This window comes from Copadichromis virginalis, linkage group LG7 (assembly GCF_057382275.1).
Source record: "Copadichromis virginalis isolate Kocher_CV1m ecotype Utaka linkage group LG7, C_Virginalis_male_GT1.1, whole genome shotgun sequence".
In the NCBI taxonomy this organism is placed as follows: Eukaryota; Metazoa; Chordata; class Actinopteri; order Cichliformes; family Cichlidae; genus Copadichromis; species Copadichromis virginalis.
The window spans coordinates 41317854-41336170 of NC_140624.1; the positions used below are offsets into that span (position 1 = coordinate 41317854).

Genomic DNA, 18317 nt, shown 5'->3' on the forward strand with positions numbered 1-18317 from the left:
ACAAGCTACAACTTTTGAGCTACCACTGTGATTAAGACTACACAAAAAAACTACACAAAAAAACATATGTGTGCGTTTTGTTTTGTTTTTAATTTAATTATTTCCTTTCATTATTTTCTTTTCAAATGTATCCTCTCAGATGTCTTTTCTTTATAAAACATCATATTGGTAAGTAGGTTTTAACTCGTTATGTTTAACTTTCTTTAGGTTTAAAATACTGGGTATTTAAAGACAATATTGTGGAGGAAGGTTACCCTCGTCCCATCAGTGACTTTGGCCTACCGTTGGAGGGTGTGGACGCTGCCTTTGTTTGGCTACACAACGACAAAACCTACTTCTTTAAGGACAACCGCTATTGGCGATACGATGACCACCTGAGACGAATGGACCTGGGCTACCCTAAGGACAGCAACCTCTGGAAAGGGCTGCCATCACAACTTGATGATGCCATGAGGTGGTCTGATGGTAAGTAATCTTTTTTTTTTTACACAGTTTTGCCCGCCCATCTTATGTGCATAAAATGATGAAAAAGAGAGGCAAAGTTGACACTGGCACAGTTGTGTCCTTGGGCAAGATACTGAACCCCAGACCTTCCCTGATGGATGCACTGTTGTATGTGTGGGTGCATGTGAGTGCATGTCCTTGATAGATAGCGGATTGCATGTACAGAATAATGATGTGACTTTGATTAGAATTGCATAGCACAGTATGCATACCAGTTGGTTAACCATTTACTTTACTGTGAAATTTGACATGGACATCTTGTCCTTATCCAAGAGTTTCAACTAAAACAAAGTCAGCTGAGCACTTTGTTTTAGACACTGAAGTGTTGTGTGCTCTAAGACAGAGCTAGAGGTAGAAGACGCAGAACCTAAAATTTCTTTCTGCAGTGCTTTACAGTGAGTGATGATAATTTGAAATTTAAGAAAAACACTAAAGAGTTTATTTCCTTTAAGGAAATAACCATATGTTTGATAATAAATCTGCAAAGCAAATTGTTTACATCATCCTCAAAAAAAATGATCAAAACTACACCTTAATCAATCACCCAGAGTCAGAATGTCCTCAGAGTAAAGCCAGTGACATATTTTTGACCGCTTCTGTCTTGATTAAAAATTGATTATAAAGACACTCTGATTGATTAGATTCAACATATAAATGATGAATTGCCTGTCAGTTTCTTTCAGTGAAAAATGATTACATTTCTCTGAGAAAAATAGAGTCGTAACACTCCACCACAGCATCAAACCAGTAGTCTGCTGTGCTATTTTCTAAGCCTAAGGCAAGACTATGCAACACCGTTCTCAGGGGAAGTCCTTAGACCGGAATAAAGTTTGAGAAGAATATGAGACAACAGAACAATTAGGCAAGTTAGGAATGCAGCTTCAAGGCTTGGATGAAATTTTAGGCCTTGCTATTGGCATAAGGATGGCAGTGTCATTCACTGAGCCAGTCACTCCACCACTTCCATTCAGAAGTATGTCTTGAAATGTCACTGAATAGTTCGTCGTGGGATTTTTTTACGCAATGTTGTGGTTCCTAGTTGATTCCCTCTATTAGGAGCCCTTTACTTTTCTTTAACATATGCAAAAAGCAAACTCTTAACACGTTAGCATTGCCTTCAATACAACTATGTAACAAAAAAAAGTGTCATGAGCCTCAGTAAATCCTGATCTGTCAGATGGCAGGGTCAGGATTTGGTGCAAACAACATGAAAGCATGGAGCCATCCAGCTTTGTAGCAATGATTCAGACTGGTAGTGGTGTAATGGGGTTTTTTTTATGTCTTGTCACACTTAGGGACACTTAATATCAACTGAGCATATACCCTTTACACGCAGTGTAGGTATTTGTTTTATAGCTGATTCCAGCAGAATAACATGCAATGTCATAAAGCTTAAATTATGTCAGACTGGTTTCTTGAATTTGACATTGAGTTCACTTTACTCAAATGGCCTCCGTAGCCATTAATAGGACACCTTTGGGATGTGGTGGAATGGGAATTTTGCATCATGGCGCTGAAAAAATCTGGAGCAGCTGTGTGATGCTATCATGTCAATATGGACCAAAATCTCTGAGGTATGTTTCTAGCCCCGTGTTGGATTTGTACCCCAAAGAACTGATGCAGGTCTGAAGGCAAAAACCACATTGTTTAATTTTTAAAAAATACTGTAGAGATATTATAGATTGCTATAAAATCAAATGTACAGCTTTGTAGTTCACAGAGAGAGTATCCTTGTGATTTTGGTCCTGTCTTACCTTCTTCTTTTGCATTATAAATGTTAACATTTATCATTTTAAGTCAAATGTAGACAAATTGCTGTGACTTTTTTAATTTACCCTTCCCAAATAATGTTTCCAAGCTCACCTCATCAGCTTCAAATTCCTCATTATCTTTATATTTTACATAAATAACTACCTGCAAGTGTGCATTACCAATTCTATTCAATTTCAGTTACATTTTATTTAGATGGTTCCATCCCACGACAGAACACTTAGTATTGTTTGACAATGACCCTACAATAATAAAGAGAATACGCCAAACACTTGGTGACAGTGGGAAGAAAGAATTCCCTTTTAACAGGAAAGAACCTCGAGCAGAACCAGAGTCAGGGAGGGGCAGCCATCTGCCAACACTGTCGTTGAATTTAAGTGTCGTTTGGCAGAATATGGTTATTTTACCAAAACCTTTTGTTTTGCTTATTCTTCAGTCTTAAAATGTATGCTTCATTCTTACATGAATAATGTAGGACTGCCCTCTGGAGTACTCACAGCCAGTCATGTTGTAACATCCAGGCTGTTTTTTGTCCAGCTGACTCCTGTAACCTGCGGTGCAATTTGTGATCTATTATTTCTGTCATGGATCTTTCAGAATAAGTGAAGCATGTTCCATGGATTTAAAAATTTAAGCATGTTCTGGGGATTCAGTGTTCAGACTCCGAGACAAATCAAAAGCCTAATACGTGTCCTTTAAGAGTTTTCATTATTCGCGCAATGCATTTTGTTCCACCATTTGCTCCTATTTGATTTTAGTTTATTTATATTTGGCATTCCTTGGATGCATCCATGATTGTTTTGGTGTGGCTGTAGGATACAGATTAGAAGAACATTTGCATTTGTTTATTAATTTGTTTAATTTTTTTCATGTGTCAATAGAGGGTTGGGAGTTTGTTTGTTTTTTTAACCTTTATCTGTTATTGACGTTGCACACATGGTCTTGTCTGCCAACACTGCTTCATATTCGCAGTGTCAAACCTTGGAGCTTGCCCAGTGTAATCACTTTGTATAGCTCCACTGTACCAGCTGACTCAAGGTCACAACACATCACTCCTGCATCTTGGTTAAGAGTTGTAAAATCGCCTGAACACCATGTGTTCAAACAAAAGCAGCAGTTCTTTTCTGTCAGTGTATTAGGCTCTGGATGGTGCTTGAGAGTGTTTTTGGATTTTGAAAATCCATCAAAAAAGCAGACACTTATTTTTAAAATTTGAGAATGCTCAGTGGAAGCCAGGATGTCTCTAACCAACCCTGCAGCGCATGTAAATACAGCAAAGCTCTTTTCCCTGTCAGTGGTCTGTGTTCTGTCTTCCAAGCTTGTAGACTCGGAGGTCTCTGAGCTCTTTGATGAGTTTACCCACATGTTTGTATATTTGTGTGTGTGTGTGTGTGTGTGTGTGTGTGTGTGTGTGTGTGTGTGTGTGTGTGTGTGTGTGTGTGTGTGTGTGTGTCTGTGTACACATAAGGGTACTTGTTCTTCCTCTGCAGAATTTTCAACAAGAAACAAACCTTCTGCTCCCTGTTACACCACCCCATGCAAGTGCAGTTTACATGAAAGAACACTTGTGAATGAAAGGTGTTCACACGTGTAAACAGGTTAGTCTAGATAGAGTTTACGGGGTGGTTATGAACCTAAAACAGACCATACTCTTCGATGCTGTCTCCTTGTGAAGCATCTACAGGTTGCCACCCACCCTACTTGGCAGATTTGGCTCTCTCTGATTTCCTTTTACTAAAATTGAAACTCAAGTTGAAAGGCTGACACAGGGGAGAAGATCCAACTATCTTTGCAAAAATTGCCAAATTTAAATCCATTTTGGTTTTTGCTTTTATAGTCGCAGTAGTGTGCCTTGATCAATTTTCATAATTCTTAAATGGTGCTAAAGCACTTGCTTGGATGAAGATTGTTTTGGAGGGTTTTTTTTTTGTTGTTGTTGTTGTTGTTGTTGTTTTTATCGTTTTGAGATAAAAGCAGTCAAGTTGGAAACCCATTTGCCTAAATGCACATATACAAACCATGGGACCTGGGAATTGAAGCCACATCAAAGCCTGTTCTCGGTTTGTTTCACCATCTCAGTGTGAATAGACAGGAAATAGAGATTGAAACAGACAAAGGGAAAGAGAGTGATACGACACCAAAGAGGAAAGAGGACACGTGGTGACATCTTGCCATAAAAATTATTTAGAAATACTCGAAGAATGTGTAAGTAATAGAGAATATAAGACTTCAGGACAAAGATATTAAAGTTGTTAGAAATATAGATTCATTCACGTGATACGAATTTTAAAAAAACAGGTAATGACAGTAAAACCATAGAAAATGGTTGAAAAATGGAGGGAAAGAGGACATAAAGTCTATAAATGCTTCTGTAATTCTAAAAACAATCATAGCTGCTGACATCAGTACAGCACTCAGGAATAGTCTTGCCTTTTATAGATTTGATCTTAGACTCAAGTTCTCAGAAACCAGCTAACACTATATCTGCAGTACTGTCAAATTAGTAGAGTCAAAATATCAACTTGAGTTAAGGCCTTAGTCGCACAGGCCTAGAGACCACTGGATAAGTAAAATTGTCTTTTCCCCAGCTGTTGTTGAACAGCTCATCAAAAGCCTTGTTATGTGGTCACTATCGAATGATCTGTTTCTGCTTTGTTGTGCGCTTTTCAACTTTCAGGCTTCACAGACAGTCGGCAAGTGTTTAGGGACAAGTCGGTGTGTTGCATGCTGTCTGTGAGCCTTTTGATGGAACCCCATCTACCTCTTAACAAGCAGTTTCACCAAGTAACTAACCATTTGCCAATCAGGGGAATATGAGTATGAACTTTGGCAGGGCAGTCTTTATTTTTTCAGCCTCACCAAAACTATCATGGTACATAAATGCTGATAAGTGTGGATTATTACACAGCCAAGAATTGCAGTGACTAAAAGCAGCATTTACTCAAGAGCAGTCATTAGGGTAAATATGAGACCAATGAGACCAATTATATTTGTGTTCAGTTTTGCCAGTTCATTGCATAATGTCAGACATGCATTATTTATTTATTTTGTTGTTGTTGTTGTTAATGAAAAGGCCAAAACTAATGAAACAATAGTAGCTAAAGGTGTTAACTGTGAAGACACTCTGACATGCTTCATTCCTTTGGTCCATGGAGCTGTTTTAATTGTTTTTAATTGAGAGCCACACCATTACGTGCACTATCATTATCATGAACTTTGGCAGGGCAGTCCATCTTTAATCAACCTCACCGACACTATGAAGGTACACAAGTGCCGATTAGTGTGTTTTAATACACAGCAAAAAATGGTTGTGAATAAATATTACTATTTATTCCTGTTTCAGAAAAGATTTGCTAAGCAGCACAAAGGAAGTTAAAGTATTTTTAATTGATTAATAAAAGAAATTACATGCCTAGTGAGCATTAATGGCCTTGGGGGCGAGAGACTCACTGGGAAGCTTGAGGAATGTGTTGTGGGTTTTCATCTTTTTACACGATTTAATTACAAAAGTATAACAGCGTCATCCTTTGATTCACATATTTCAGAAGATGTCCTTCAAGATAAGTTACTGGCATAACATATTGTAACGATGGTTAAGTGTTACTGGACAGTGACATGTTGGTTTTCTCTGCACACTGTTGTTGTTCCTTTAAGATTCATGTTTGGTTGGGCTGCAGGAAGTAGTGAGGGTGGTGTACAGGAAGGGGTGGGGGGACCTGGTTGTTCTGTGTGTGTGCCAGGCTGAAGAGAGGTGTAGTTCGAGAGCGCTTCCCCCTGAGTTAACAACCCGCTGGCTTATGTGCCGAATAAACGGACAAACTGAGACCCCAACCGTCTGGTTCTTGTGAACGTTACATTGGTGTCAGAAGTGAAGAAAGAAAAAAGAACCCCAGAACGCCCGAGACCCTGTTGCCGGCGACGCTTGCCGTTACGAGACGAGGATGTTGCCGGGCAGGATTAAGAAGGAGACGGAGGAGAGGGAGGTTCGTCCGCGCTCGCCCGCCCATGGAGTGAGGGAAACGGCGCTGCGGCTGTCTGCAGAGGCTGGATTTTCTCCAGGTTTGACTAGGCTCGGGAACTGTTCGCACAGCGGCCGCGATTCCGGCGGGAAGGAGTCGACCTCGCTTGGCGCGCCGTCACGTGATGTAAACAAACATGGCGGCGCCCAGCAAGCTGCAGCGAATATAAAAACGCCTAAGTTCAGCGGCAAGACGCCATGGGAAGTGTTTATCGCACAGTTCGAGCTGTTAGCTGTTGCAGCTGGCTGGTCTGAGGAACATAAAGCTCTCCAATTGGCTTTGTGCCTGTGTGAGGATGCAGCTGCATGCCTGCTGCTGCTGACCGAGGAGCAGAGGGGAGATTATAATGCTCTGGTCGGAGCACTTCAGAGGCGCTTCGGGCAGTATAACCAACCAGTGCTGCTGAGGTCGGAGTTCCACAACAGACGCAGATTGCCAGGTGAGCCCCTCCGCATTTTGGCCCATGAAGTCGAGTGCCTTTGCCGGAGGGCGTATGACAGCATGCCACCATCAGTGCAGGCGGAGTTAGCTCGGGACCAGTTCCTGCAGGCCCTGAGCCCTAAAGAGCTCCGCATGCAAACTCAGCTTGCTCGGCCGGCCACACTCAGTGCAGCCCTGGAGCTAGCGTTGGAGAAGGAGATGCTTGCAGGATCCTCTGGGGGCGCTGACGACGCACACGTGGTGAGGGCTGTGTCAGCACCTGTGGAACAGATAGAGACGCCAGCTGGCCTGTGCAGTTTGGTGCAGACAGCTTCGCTGCAGTCGCCTTCCCCTCGGGCTGGCCCACACCGCCGACCTCAGAGCTGCTGGGGATGTGGACAAGTCGGACACCTCATCAGGCAGTGCCCCAAGCTTGCAGCGGTTCAGGGAAACGCCCACGGGCCCGTGTAGGCGGGAGTACACGGGCCTGGGAGAACGACATCCCCACACCACCGCCACCTCCACCCGGTGCGGCCATCACTGTGGGCTGGACCCAGGTTGGCGGCTTTTGCCATGTTCCAGTGACGATTGCGGGGGTGTCCTGTACGGCCCTGCTGGACACGGGATCCAATGCAACGCTGGTCCGACCCGATATTGTCCCAACCGGAGCTGCTGTACAACCGACTAACGTGCAACTTAAGACTGTGACCGGTGATCTGGCCCCAATGAGAGGGAAGGGAGTGTTCCAGTTCAAGGTGGGGGACCTCGGTGTGTCTTATGCTGCCTGGGTGGCTGACGTGCAGGACGCCTGCATCCTTGGGCTGGATTTTTTACGAGCCATTGGTGGTGTACTGGACTTAGGCAAAGGCCTCCTCGTACTCCCTGATGGGAAGAAGGTGCCGCTTATTCCTCCCCCGGTCTGCACAGCATCTGCCGCGGCGTCCACCTCCACCGCAGAGACCCCTGCAGACCCGCCAGCAGAACAGCGAGCGGAGGAGGAGGAGGAGGAGGAGGAGAGGCTCTCAGCAGTGAGGAGTATCTGGTCAAAGAACTGTGAGGGGCTGACTCCACAGCAGCAAGAGAGTCTATGGCAGGTACTAAAAGAGTTTAGTGACATTTTTGCCCTGAAAGAAAGTGATGTTGGCTTGACACACTTGGTAGAGCACGTCATTGAGACCGGGGATGCCCAGCCTATTAAAGTGCGCCCCCGCCGCCTGCCCCTGGCTCATCAGGAGGCTGCAGACAGGGAGCTGTGTGAAATGATGAAGGCGGGCATCATAGAACCATCTGATAGCCCGTGGGCCTCCGCGGTGGTGATGGTGCCTAAGAAAAAAAGTCCTAGGATGCGTTTCTGTGTGGACTACAGACCACTCAACAAAGTGACGAAGAAAGACTCTTACCCCCTTCCCAGGATTGATGAGTCCCTCGACTTAGTAGCCGGGTCCTCCTGGTTTTCCACCCTGGACCTGCGGAGTGGCTACTGGCAGGTGCCACTGTCCCCGGAATCCAGACCGAAGACAGCCTTCTGCACTAACAGGGGACTATGGCAGTTCAAAGTCCTGAGTTTTGGCCTTTGCAACGCTCCTGCGACCTTCGAGAGGCTCATGGACAGTGTGCTGGCTGGCGTCCCACGGCAACGGTGTCTGGTTTACCTGGATGATCTTCTAGTGCACGGGAGCTCCTTTGATGCTGCCCTGGATGCCCTGAGACAAGTGTTGGAGAGGGTGGCGGCTGCAGGCCTGAAGCTGCATCCCGACAAGTGCCACTTCATGAGGAGGGAGGTGGAGTTTCTGGGCCACAAGCTGGGTCGTGAGGGCATCAGCACTTTGGAGGAAAAAATTCACACCATTACCGAGTGGCCCACACCAGCAGACCAGAAACAGCTCAAAAGCTTCCTAGGACTGGCGTCTTATTACAGGAGGTTTGTGAAGGGCTTTTCCTCCATAGCTGCACCACTCTTCCACCTGCTGCAGAAGGACCGTGACTTCATCTGAACCCAGGACTGTCAGCAGGCGTTCGACACCCTCCGCAGATTGCTGACAGAGTCCCCAGTCCTTGCCCCCCCTGACCCCGCCCTGCCTTTTGTCCTGGACACTGACGCAAGTAATGTGGGGCTGGGAGCGGTGTTGTCGCAGGTTGGACCGGAAGGGGAGAAGGTGGTGGCGTACTTCAGCCGGGTCCTGAACAGGAGCGAGCGGCGCTACTGTGTCACACGACGAGAGCTGTTGGCTGTGGTGGCGGGGGTGAGACACTTTAAATACTACCTGTGCGGCACAGCATTTGTTGTCAGAACTGATCATGCTGCCCTTCAGTGGCTGATGTCTTTCAGGGAGCCAGAGGGACAGGTGGCTCGCTGGCTGGAGGAGCTCCAAGCCTTCAATTTCACCGTGGAGCACAGAGCAGGGACGCACCATTCTAACGCAGACGCCCTCTCTCGCCGCCCATGTGCTGCAGCTGGCTGCCGTTACTGTGAGAAGCGAGAGGAAATAGAGCGGGAACTCACGACAATAGACGGAGCAGCACAGCTCGCCTGCAGGGTTCTTCTGGTGGTGGATGCAGCGGAGTGGAGGGCACGGCAGGAACAAGACACAGACCTGCTGCCGGTCCTGCAGTGGCTGGAGAAGGGGGAGCAACCCCTTTGGGATGAGGTCACTGGGTTTTCCATCTGTACCAGGGGGCTGTGGGCCAAGTTTGCAGCTCTCAGGCTGAAGGAGGGGGTGTTGGAGCGTGCCTGGAAGGATCCTGCCACGGGGGAGGAGAGGTGGCAGGTTGTGGTGCCAAGGTCGCTGAGGTCAGCTGTGCTGGGAGCCTGCCATGGGAGCACTGGCTCTGGCCACTTTGGGGTCTCCAAGACTCTTCGCCGCCTCCGCCAGGGCTATTACTGGGGTCAACAGCGGAGGGATGTGGAGGACTTTTGCCGCAGCTGTGATGCATGTTCCTCACACAAAGGGCCACAAGACCAGTCCCGGGCTCAGCTTCAGCAACAACCAGCAGGAGCCCCAATGGAGCGAGTAGCTGTGGACGTCATGGGCCCATTTCCTCGCACAGACAGAGGAAACCGCTATGTTCTTGTGGCCATGGACTATTTTACCAAGTGGCCGGAAGCATACGCCATCCCAGATCAGGAGGCTGAGACGGTCGCTGATGTATTAGTGGAGGGGATGTTCAGCCGCTTTGGAACAGCAGAGACCCTCCACAGTGACCAGGGGCGTAACTTTGAGTCCAAGGTATTTGCTGCCATGTGTGAACGCCTTGGGACTAAGAAAACCCGCACCACCCCACTTCACCCCCAAAGCGATGGGCTGGTGGAAAGGTTTAACAGGACGCTGGCCCAGCAGCTAGCCATCCTTACCTCAGAACACCAACGGGACTGGGATTACCATCTTCCCCTTACCCTCATGGCCTACAGGTCGGCAGTGCAGGACTCCACCCAATGTACGCCTGCCCTGCTCATGTTAGGGAGAGAGCTGAGAACTCCTGCAGAGTTGGCTTTTGGGAAACCCCCGGACGCGCCAGAGGCACCACCGGGCCGGGACTACGCAAGGAAGCTGCAGGACCGGCTGGATTCTGCACATTCCTACGCCCGAGAGCAGCTGGCGAAGGCAGGCCTGCGCCAAAAGAGGAATTACGACATCACCACTAAAGGGAGGCACTTCCGTGCTGGGGAGCTGGTGTGGGTCTACAGCCCAAAGAGGAAGAAGGGACGGTGTCCTAAACTGGATAGCAGCTGGGTGGGGCCTTGCAGCGTCCTAGAGCGAGTGGGGGAGGTTGTTTACAGGGTGCAGTTGCCTCCTAGGGGGAGGATAGTAGCGCTGCACAGAGACCGGATGGCCCCCTACAGAGGACAGTCCCTCCCCTCCTTTCCAGAGGGACGTGTACAGAGCGTCCATGACCCTGCTCAGAGGGGCCCCCGACTGGGGCTGCGTTCCCCCCCCTCGGACTCTTCACCCCAAAGCCCCGAAGCTCCGCGTCCTCCTCAGGGGCTCAGGAGGTCAAGGAGGGAACGTAGGCTACCGCCCCGCCTCAGAGACTGTGTCGTTCCCTCGGGGACGAGGAACTTATTGCTGGGGGGGCAGTGTAACGATGGTTAAGTGTTACTGGACAGTGACATGTTGGTTTTCTCTGCACACTGTTGTTGTTCCTTTAAGATTCATGTTTGGTTGGGCTGCAGGAAGTAGTGAGGGTGGTGTACAGGAAGGGGTGGGGGGACCTGGTTGTTCTGTGTGTGTGCCAGGCTGAAGAGAGGTGTAGTTCGAGAGCGCTTCCCCCTGAGTTAACAACCCGCTGGCTTATGTGCCGAATAAACGGACAAACTGAGACCCCAACCGTCTGGTTCTTGTGAACGTTACAATATCATATAAATCACCTAATTAGTTTACACCCTTTATATAGGTGAAAATTACTACGAGTCTGCATAGAGTCACAAGCTTATATAACCTATAACGGTGGATGAAACTTAAAGGGTTCACTGTCTTCATGAACTTTATTTGTTCTGCACAGCTCATGACTCATCTTCAGTCAAAGAAGCTGTATTATTAGCCAGAACTCAGTGACATGAAGTGTATTCTCCAGATTCTGACAGCTGTAGGACGCTTGATCTCTGAGGGAAAGAAAGAACAAGTTGAAAAAGACAAAGTGACATTAAGCCCTACTGTACAAGTTTGATCTTCCAATAACTGTGACAGAGGAGAAAGTAGAATGTGTACTATATTCTCTTTGTGAAGATCAAAATGATACTTAAAGTTAGAAAGTGAGGACATGTTTGAAAGGTGAAGACCCTGTGGCCTACGCTTTTTGCAAACAGAGAGCTGCTTTAGGATTGTAATTTGGCTGTGTAGGTAGGGTAAAGATTGGGAGTACTCAGAAGAATTAAACTCCATAGGTGTGTTTCCATGCACGATAGTGCATCTTGGGCTCTTTATTGTACTATGCTGCAGCTAAGTGTGAATACATCCTCATGATTATGCACAGGAAAAGGATTACTAGGTGCTGTGAGCCTTCACCCACTTAGAGGAAAACTGCTAGACCAGCACAGCTGCCACATCAACTTGCGTTGCACTTTTTAGGCATTTTAATTGTTCTCATTACCCAACACAAACACAAACTACAAAGCAAAAGCATTTATTTCAGGAGCAGCACTATTATAAGAATGAGGATTTCTTGTAAAAGCTGTGGGTCTTGCCACATTTTTCCATCTAGGTTTCGACCTGAGAAAATGTAGAAAATGGAGGCAAAGCGTCCTGGGAGTACAGACACTCATCCTTTTATTTCATTTCAGAAATTGTGTTTGACATGAAAGCTGTTTGGCATGCATTTTTAAGGACAATGCATGGATATGAACATTAGTGCAATAACCAAAAACATACAGTAAGTGACAGCAATGCAGGCAGTACATTACTTCAGATATACACTCACTGGCTACTTTTTTAGGTACACCTATTCAGCTGCTTATTAACACAAATATCTAATGAACAAATCACATGGCAACAACACAGTACATGTTCAACACGAGCTGCTGACGTTCAAAATGAGTATACGCATAAAAACAGGAGCAACAGTAATACAACCAAGTTATGCAGAAAATGCGTCGAACCTTGAAGCAGATGGACTACAGCAGCACGACACCACACTCGTGTCGGCCAAGACAGGCTTACCAAAATTGGACATTAGGAAATTGAAAGAAGCTTGACTGGTGAATTTTAGTTTGGATTTGTTATCGACAAGATGAGAATATGGATAAATTCCTGCCTTTTTTAGGCTGCTCCTGGTGATGTAATCCTGTGAGGGATATGGTCTTGGCACACTTTAAACCCTTTAGGACCAACTGAGCATCGTTTGAATGGCACAGCCTACCTGAGTATTGTTGCTGACCATGCCCATCCCTTTGTGAGCACAGCGTACCTGTTCCCTGAGGTGATAACACACCATGTCACAAAGCTCAAATCATCTCAAATTGATTTCTCAATTATGACAATGAGTTCTCTGAAGTAAAATGGCCTCCACAGCTATCAGATCTCAATCCAGTAGAGCACCTTTGGGATGTGAAGGAACGAGAGATTACATTATGAATATGCAGCTGAAAAATCTGCAGCAACTGTGTGATGCTATCATGTCAATATGGACCCAAATCTCTGAAGAATGTTTCTGGCACTTTCTCTTTATGCCACAAATAATTAAAGCAGTTCTGAAGACAATATCAAGCATTTTCTATTATGGCTACAGGTCCTATATGCCTTAATAAGTCCTTATCTTTTGTTGTTATTGTCTTTCTTCTCATTTCCCCACTTCCTCCAACACTTCCTCACACACTGTGATAGAATAAGATGCGGTTTAGGTATATATACGTCTGAATAAGCATTCACAGACAAACACTATTCACTCCGGAGTTATGAAGCTATAGCTCTTGGAGCTCTTCTGCACTTGGCGAGCTCCAAGGCCATTAACAATGGGAAAACATTTTTCACTTTGCTCAAACTCCTTCACTTGTTTATCTCTTGCCACTTACTTATTAATGAGCCACACCATTATCACATGTTTACTTCCCTCTGCTTGTTTGTCATAGTCACTGGTTAATAAAAAAAATTCATAGGAATCAGGTGAACAGCCTTGGAGGAGGTGGGCGCCTTCACGATAACGAATTCAGTCTGTGGGAGATCAGGAAGCTTATTATGAGTTTGTAAACTACAAACGTTAAGCACATATTAATGCATTCATTCGGAGGTGTTAAGTTTTTCATTTAATTCTGTAATTCAATTTTTTTTGTCTCAAATGAACACAATTTCAATGAGTGCATTCACTATAGCCGCATCAGAAATAGAGCAAGAAAAAAGAACGTGCGAGGAAAATATTGCCCACAAACTTTGTATGTTATTATCATTCATAATACCACATCTGATAAACCCTGAAAATATTTGTCATAATGGCACACAGCAAAGTGGCATTTACATCAGAAGCACAGTGCCAATGCCCATTTGGTATTCTGGTGACTCTAATTAACTTAAGTGCCTTGTAGTGAATAGACAGGCACAGTGGTGGGTATATCAGTAGCAATCAACTGACAGTTCAATTATTATGTCAAGAGCACCCATAAGGCATTGCTATGGTCTGAACAGCAAAGGCAAATACAAAATCCACTTTATACTACATACCCAGTGCATGTCAGTTTTACTTAATTATTTCTTCAAAAGGATCACATGTTAATATCTAATATGAAAGTATAGTACATAGTTTGCGTGCAAGGAACCAGGCATTCTTGTAATTTTTTTATAGTGATCTTGAGCAGCAGTTCTCCAGGATTTCTGAAGCTCTTTCAGAGTTTTTACTGCAGATGAACAGTAAACGAAAGTCTCCAAGAAACAGTAAATCCATCAAAGACCTGACTGAGGACCTGAGTGATTCATCTGACCCCTCTGTTGATCCATGTACTGTTTGCTAAAGCCTCATCAAAAATAGAAGATTGGAAGGTTGGCTGTAAAGAAGCCATTCTTAATGAAGGCAGGAAAAAACTGAGGTGTGACAAATTATACAAAAAGTGCGCTGGAAATCAGTGGCAACAGGTCGTTTGGAATGATGAATCCAAATTTGTAATTACTGGTTCAAATCTTATTGATTATCTACAGAGGAGGACAGAAAGGTACAACAGTGATGATCAAATGTGTTGGAGTTATGAATCCAGAAAAGTACCATCAGATTTTGATCCACCATGCAATACCATGTAGAGAGAATCTGATTGGCACATTGACAGCTTCATTTTTCAGCATGAAAATGATCCCAAGCATACTGCTACAACAGTAAAAGCATACCTGGATAGAAAAACACACACTGTCAGTCATGGATTGGCCTCCCCACACCCCCAGATCTCTTATTGTAGCTATATAGGATCATCTTGAAAGAAAGAAAAGGCAGTCAGCATCCAGAGAAGAGCTCTGAATGAAGCTGCCTAAGATATTTCAGGGTGTGTTGAAGAGTAAAAGTGGTCATGCCAAATATAAATTTTCAATATTTGACTTTCATTAGAATTATACAAACTCTGTTTTTGCCTTATATACTTTCCATGTATATTTTCATGAGTCCCATTTTTACTGGTTTGATTCATGACTCTTAAATAAAATTTGAAATGAAAGTACATTTAAAAAATTACCTGTTTCACCAGTTACTTCAGTGCTGACAAAGGTAATCGGAGCGATGGCTGGAGTATGACCACCAGAGTTTCCAGGAGACAACTTGCATAAATAAGCATGCCGTCTTTCATATCACATGGATATTTTTGTTAAAATCAAGCAAATTTGCATTTCTTTCCACAGTTTTTTGCTGTGGTCATTTAGTTTGTATATAAATGTCATTTTTTCTGAGACAGGTTTATAGTTTTTGTGCTACGGTCCATGCAAGTTTGTAAACTGCAGCGGAGTTTCCTCTCCAAGGCACACTGGTGGAAAACGCAGCTGTTATATTAAATTAAATGATATAATTTTCCATGATGGATGTAGACACCTGGTTCACACACATTCTGGTTTATCAAACAGATGTACTGTGGGGCAAGGTAATAAGTGAAAATGCTAAACATAAACATTTAGCACGCTGGGTACAAATTATAGCCCTTGGTGTTTAATGTGTTCTCTGCTTATTGAGCTTTGAGCGAAGAGCAAAGACAATTCTGAACTGCCATTAGTATAAAGTCTAGTATTGTATTCTTTTATCTGTAGTTCATGCACACACACACTAATCCCCACCTTCTAATCTGTGTCTCCGAAGGCTCGTCCTATTTCTTTAAGGGGAAGGAGTACTGGCGAGTGCCAGGCAGCGACATGGAGGTGGAGGCAGGATACCCCCGCCTCATCGCAACGGACTGGCTGTTGTGCACAGAGATGCAGTCGGACTCTCCGGACACACAGCCCAAAAGCACAGAGACGAGAGTCAACGTGCACCGCCACCCAGACCACGCAGAGAACGGATACGAGGTGTGCTCCTGCACCTCTGACACCGCCTCGCCTTTAGGCGTCCGCCTATCCCCGTCCCTCGTTTGGCTGCTGCCGCCTCTCTGGACGCTCTCGCTGGCTCTCCGCTTTGAACTGCTATGATGCTAAAGCATGGGACAGAGGGCCAGTGAACAAACCAACAACTGGAAAATATTCTTCTTATATAATTTAGTATCTTTTTGCTCTAAATTTGCTGTTATTTATTTATCATGACTTTCAAGGGGCACTGCCATCAAGCAGTCATTCTTATGGGCATCACCCAGCTTTCAGTGCTTTACAAGCTGTTTTCATACATGCACAAGAGAAGAAGTGAGGAGATTCATCCGGTGCATTGTCATAATTTTTCTTCATGCAGCAAACAGATACTTCAGGTACTCTGCTTTTGGAAAGGGAGCAGGACACATAAAGCCAACTAACTGTAATCCACTGGTCAGTTACATGTACTATTCTCACATGCACCTAATCAGACATCGCATGGACTTTGTTTTAGTGAGCTGGCTGGGTACAGACTGTTTATTGTCTGATCCATGTAAAATGCTTGTGCTCAGTTCAGGGCCACAGTGCATGTGTGAAAACAGCTTCAGCAAATGATTAACGGCCAAATCTCTGCAAAGGAAAAATTGTAAGTGAATAGAAATGTTTTTTAAGTTTACAGCAGCAAATCATCACATGACAAACATACTAAGTTTATTTTGACTTGAAGGCAAGTGCAAAGGAATACACCCATTATAAAAAGGAGCACTGATCCATTATCAGCCCAAAATTTGTTTTAAATAACCTAAACCATGTTTTCTTTTTATATTCAAACTCAGATTATAACCAGCTATGTACATGGATTGATTTTGCTAACTTTATTGTCCCCAATGGGAAATTGGGGACAATGCAGCAGTCTGTCCATACACAGAGAGACAAAAACAAACATCACACACACAGATTTTAGTACCACAATACATTTTCTATGCCAAAATAATAATGGTGGTGTTGCTCTGACCACCTACAGAACTCACAGTGATTTTCTGGTGTTAAAAATTAGTTCCAGTTTGCAACAAGACCTGTAAATTATTCAGAATAAAAGGAACACTTTCTGAAAAGATACACTACTGTTGAATTTGCAAGTAAGTCATTTTTCTGCGTGTTCACAAGCACTGCTGCTTTCCATTCATCTCTATTTTACTCAAACTGGAGAGATAAAACCAAAACTACCTGCAAGGCAGCATAGCACCAGAGGTAAACATGATTTTTTTTTTATTTGTGGAACCGACCTTTTAATAAACCCCACTGCGTGCACACATACGAACATCCTGTGCTCTCGTGTGCTTGCAACGAGCATTAATGTTTGAATGCTCCTACTCCTGCTGTGAGAGGTAGACGGATGCATGGATGAGTAGGTGGACGGACCAGTTTCCATGCCTGAATCATCGGACTAAGTGAGGAACAGCTGCTCATTTTCACCTCTGGGTTAAAAGCATTCCTTCCACTCAGTTTAGTTGTATCTACTATTGAAATCAGTTTATAATTCAGTATCTTTTACATTACTTTGATCAGCTCATAGAGTTCAAAGAGTGGTTTTTTTGGTGACTGACAGTTCCCTGTAGCCCCGCTGAATTTATTCTTGCTGTAAAGATATTTACCTATAGACTGATATATTTGAGTTGAAGGGTTCTGCAGCTGTTGCATCACTAAGTGGACTGTGTATATTTTAAGCTGTGTTTTCTATTGTAAAATATTTTTATAGGAAAATAAAAAACATATCTGTGAATGACTTCTTTTTTTTTCTTGTCACACGAGTGCCCTGTGTTATTTTGAGTGCTTATTTCTGCTACTGTGTGGACCGAGTGTGTAATTATTTTTGTGTTTTTGAAGGAAAGCCCAGGCTTGAAGACAGACGATGGTAACATGACAGCTTGCAGACACCAACTGGGAGCTGCTCCCCCTCTGTCTGATGTTCTTAAATGTGTCTTCTCTTGTAATGGTCAGTGCAGGAAAACAAATCACACCTCACACTTACGCCAAATGGGTTTATAAAGAGATCTGCTGGCACAGAGGATTACGCAGTATATCCGTGTTTCTTGAGGAAAGAGTATCAGAGGAAGAAAATGTCACAAATCCGAAAATATTTACCACCTCAGATACTTCGAGCGAAGAGATCAAAGTCAACAGGATGTCAAGTCTGTCTAGTCCTGAAAGACTCACATGCATACACGTACATGCATTTCACCAGCATCCTCATCATACAGTACGCAGGCTCAAACATCCACGCCTGTGTTAGGGTTTCCATTTGTATGAATGTTTGTTTGTGTATTCCCCCCAAAGGCTACGGATGCAGTCCAACCCCAAAGAATGCAGACCCGTAACTTTTAGTCTGTTTTGAGGTAAAATGAAGTTTAAAAGTTTAAAAAGTCACTCATTCACTTTTCTGCCAACAACAGCATTTTTCCTTCCCTTCTCTTGACACACTCCAGTGGTATTAATTAACTGGTGTGGCTCACCAGCCACTAGGAGAGCACCTGCACCCACAGGCAAATGCAGCAGGGATGGGTCACTTTGTGTGTGTGTGTGTGTGTGTGTGTGTGTGTGTGTGTGTGTGTGTGTGTGTGTGTGTGTGTGTGTGTGTCCCATTTGGGCTGAT

General features: G+C 44.5%; 1 protein-coding gene across 1 annotated transcript in view; it reads left to right on the forward strand.

Moving 5' to 3' along the window:
* Nucleotides 1-17447, forward strand: part of LOC146705648 (matrix metalloproteinase-17-like) — a 96248-nt gene extending 78801 nt beyond the window's left edge. The window contains exons 9-10 of the mRNA XM_085463396.1: nucleotides 208-465; nucleotides 15465-17447. Coding sequence (XP_085319522.1) covers nucleotides 208-465; nucleotides 15465-15790 — 584 coding nt within the window. The 3' untranslated portion in view covers nucleotides 15791-17447. The remainder of the gene's footprint in view (nucleotides 1-207; nucleotides 466-15464) is intronic.
* The last annotated feature ends 870 nt before the right edge of the window (nucleotides 17448-18317 follow it).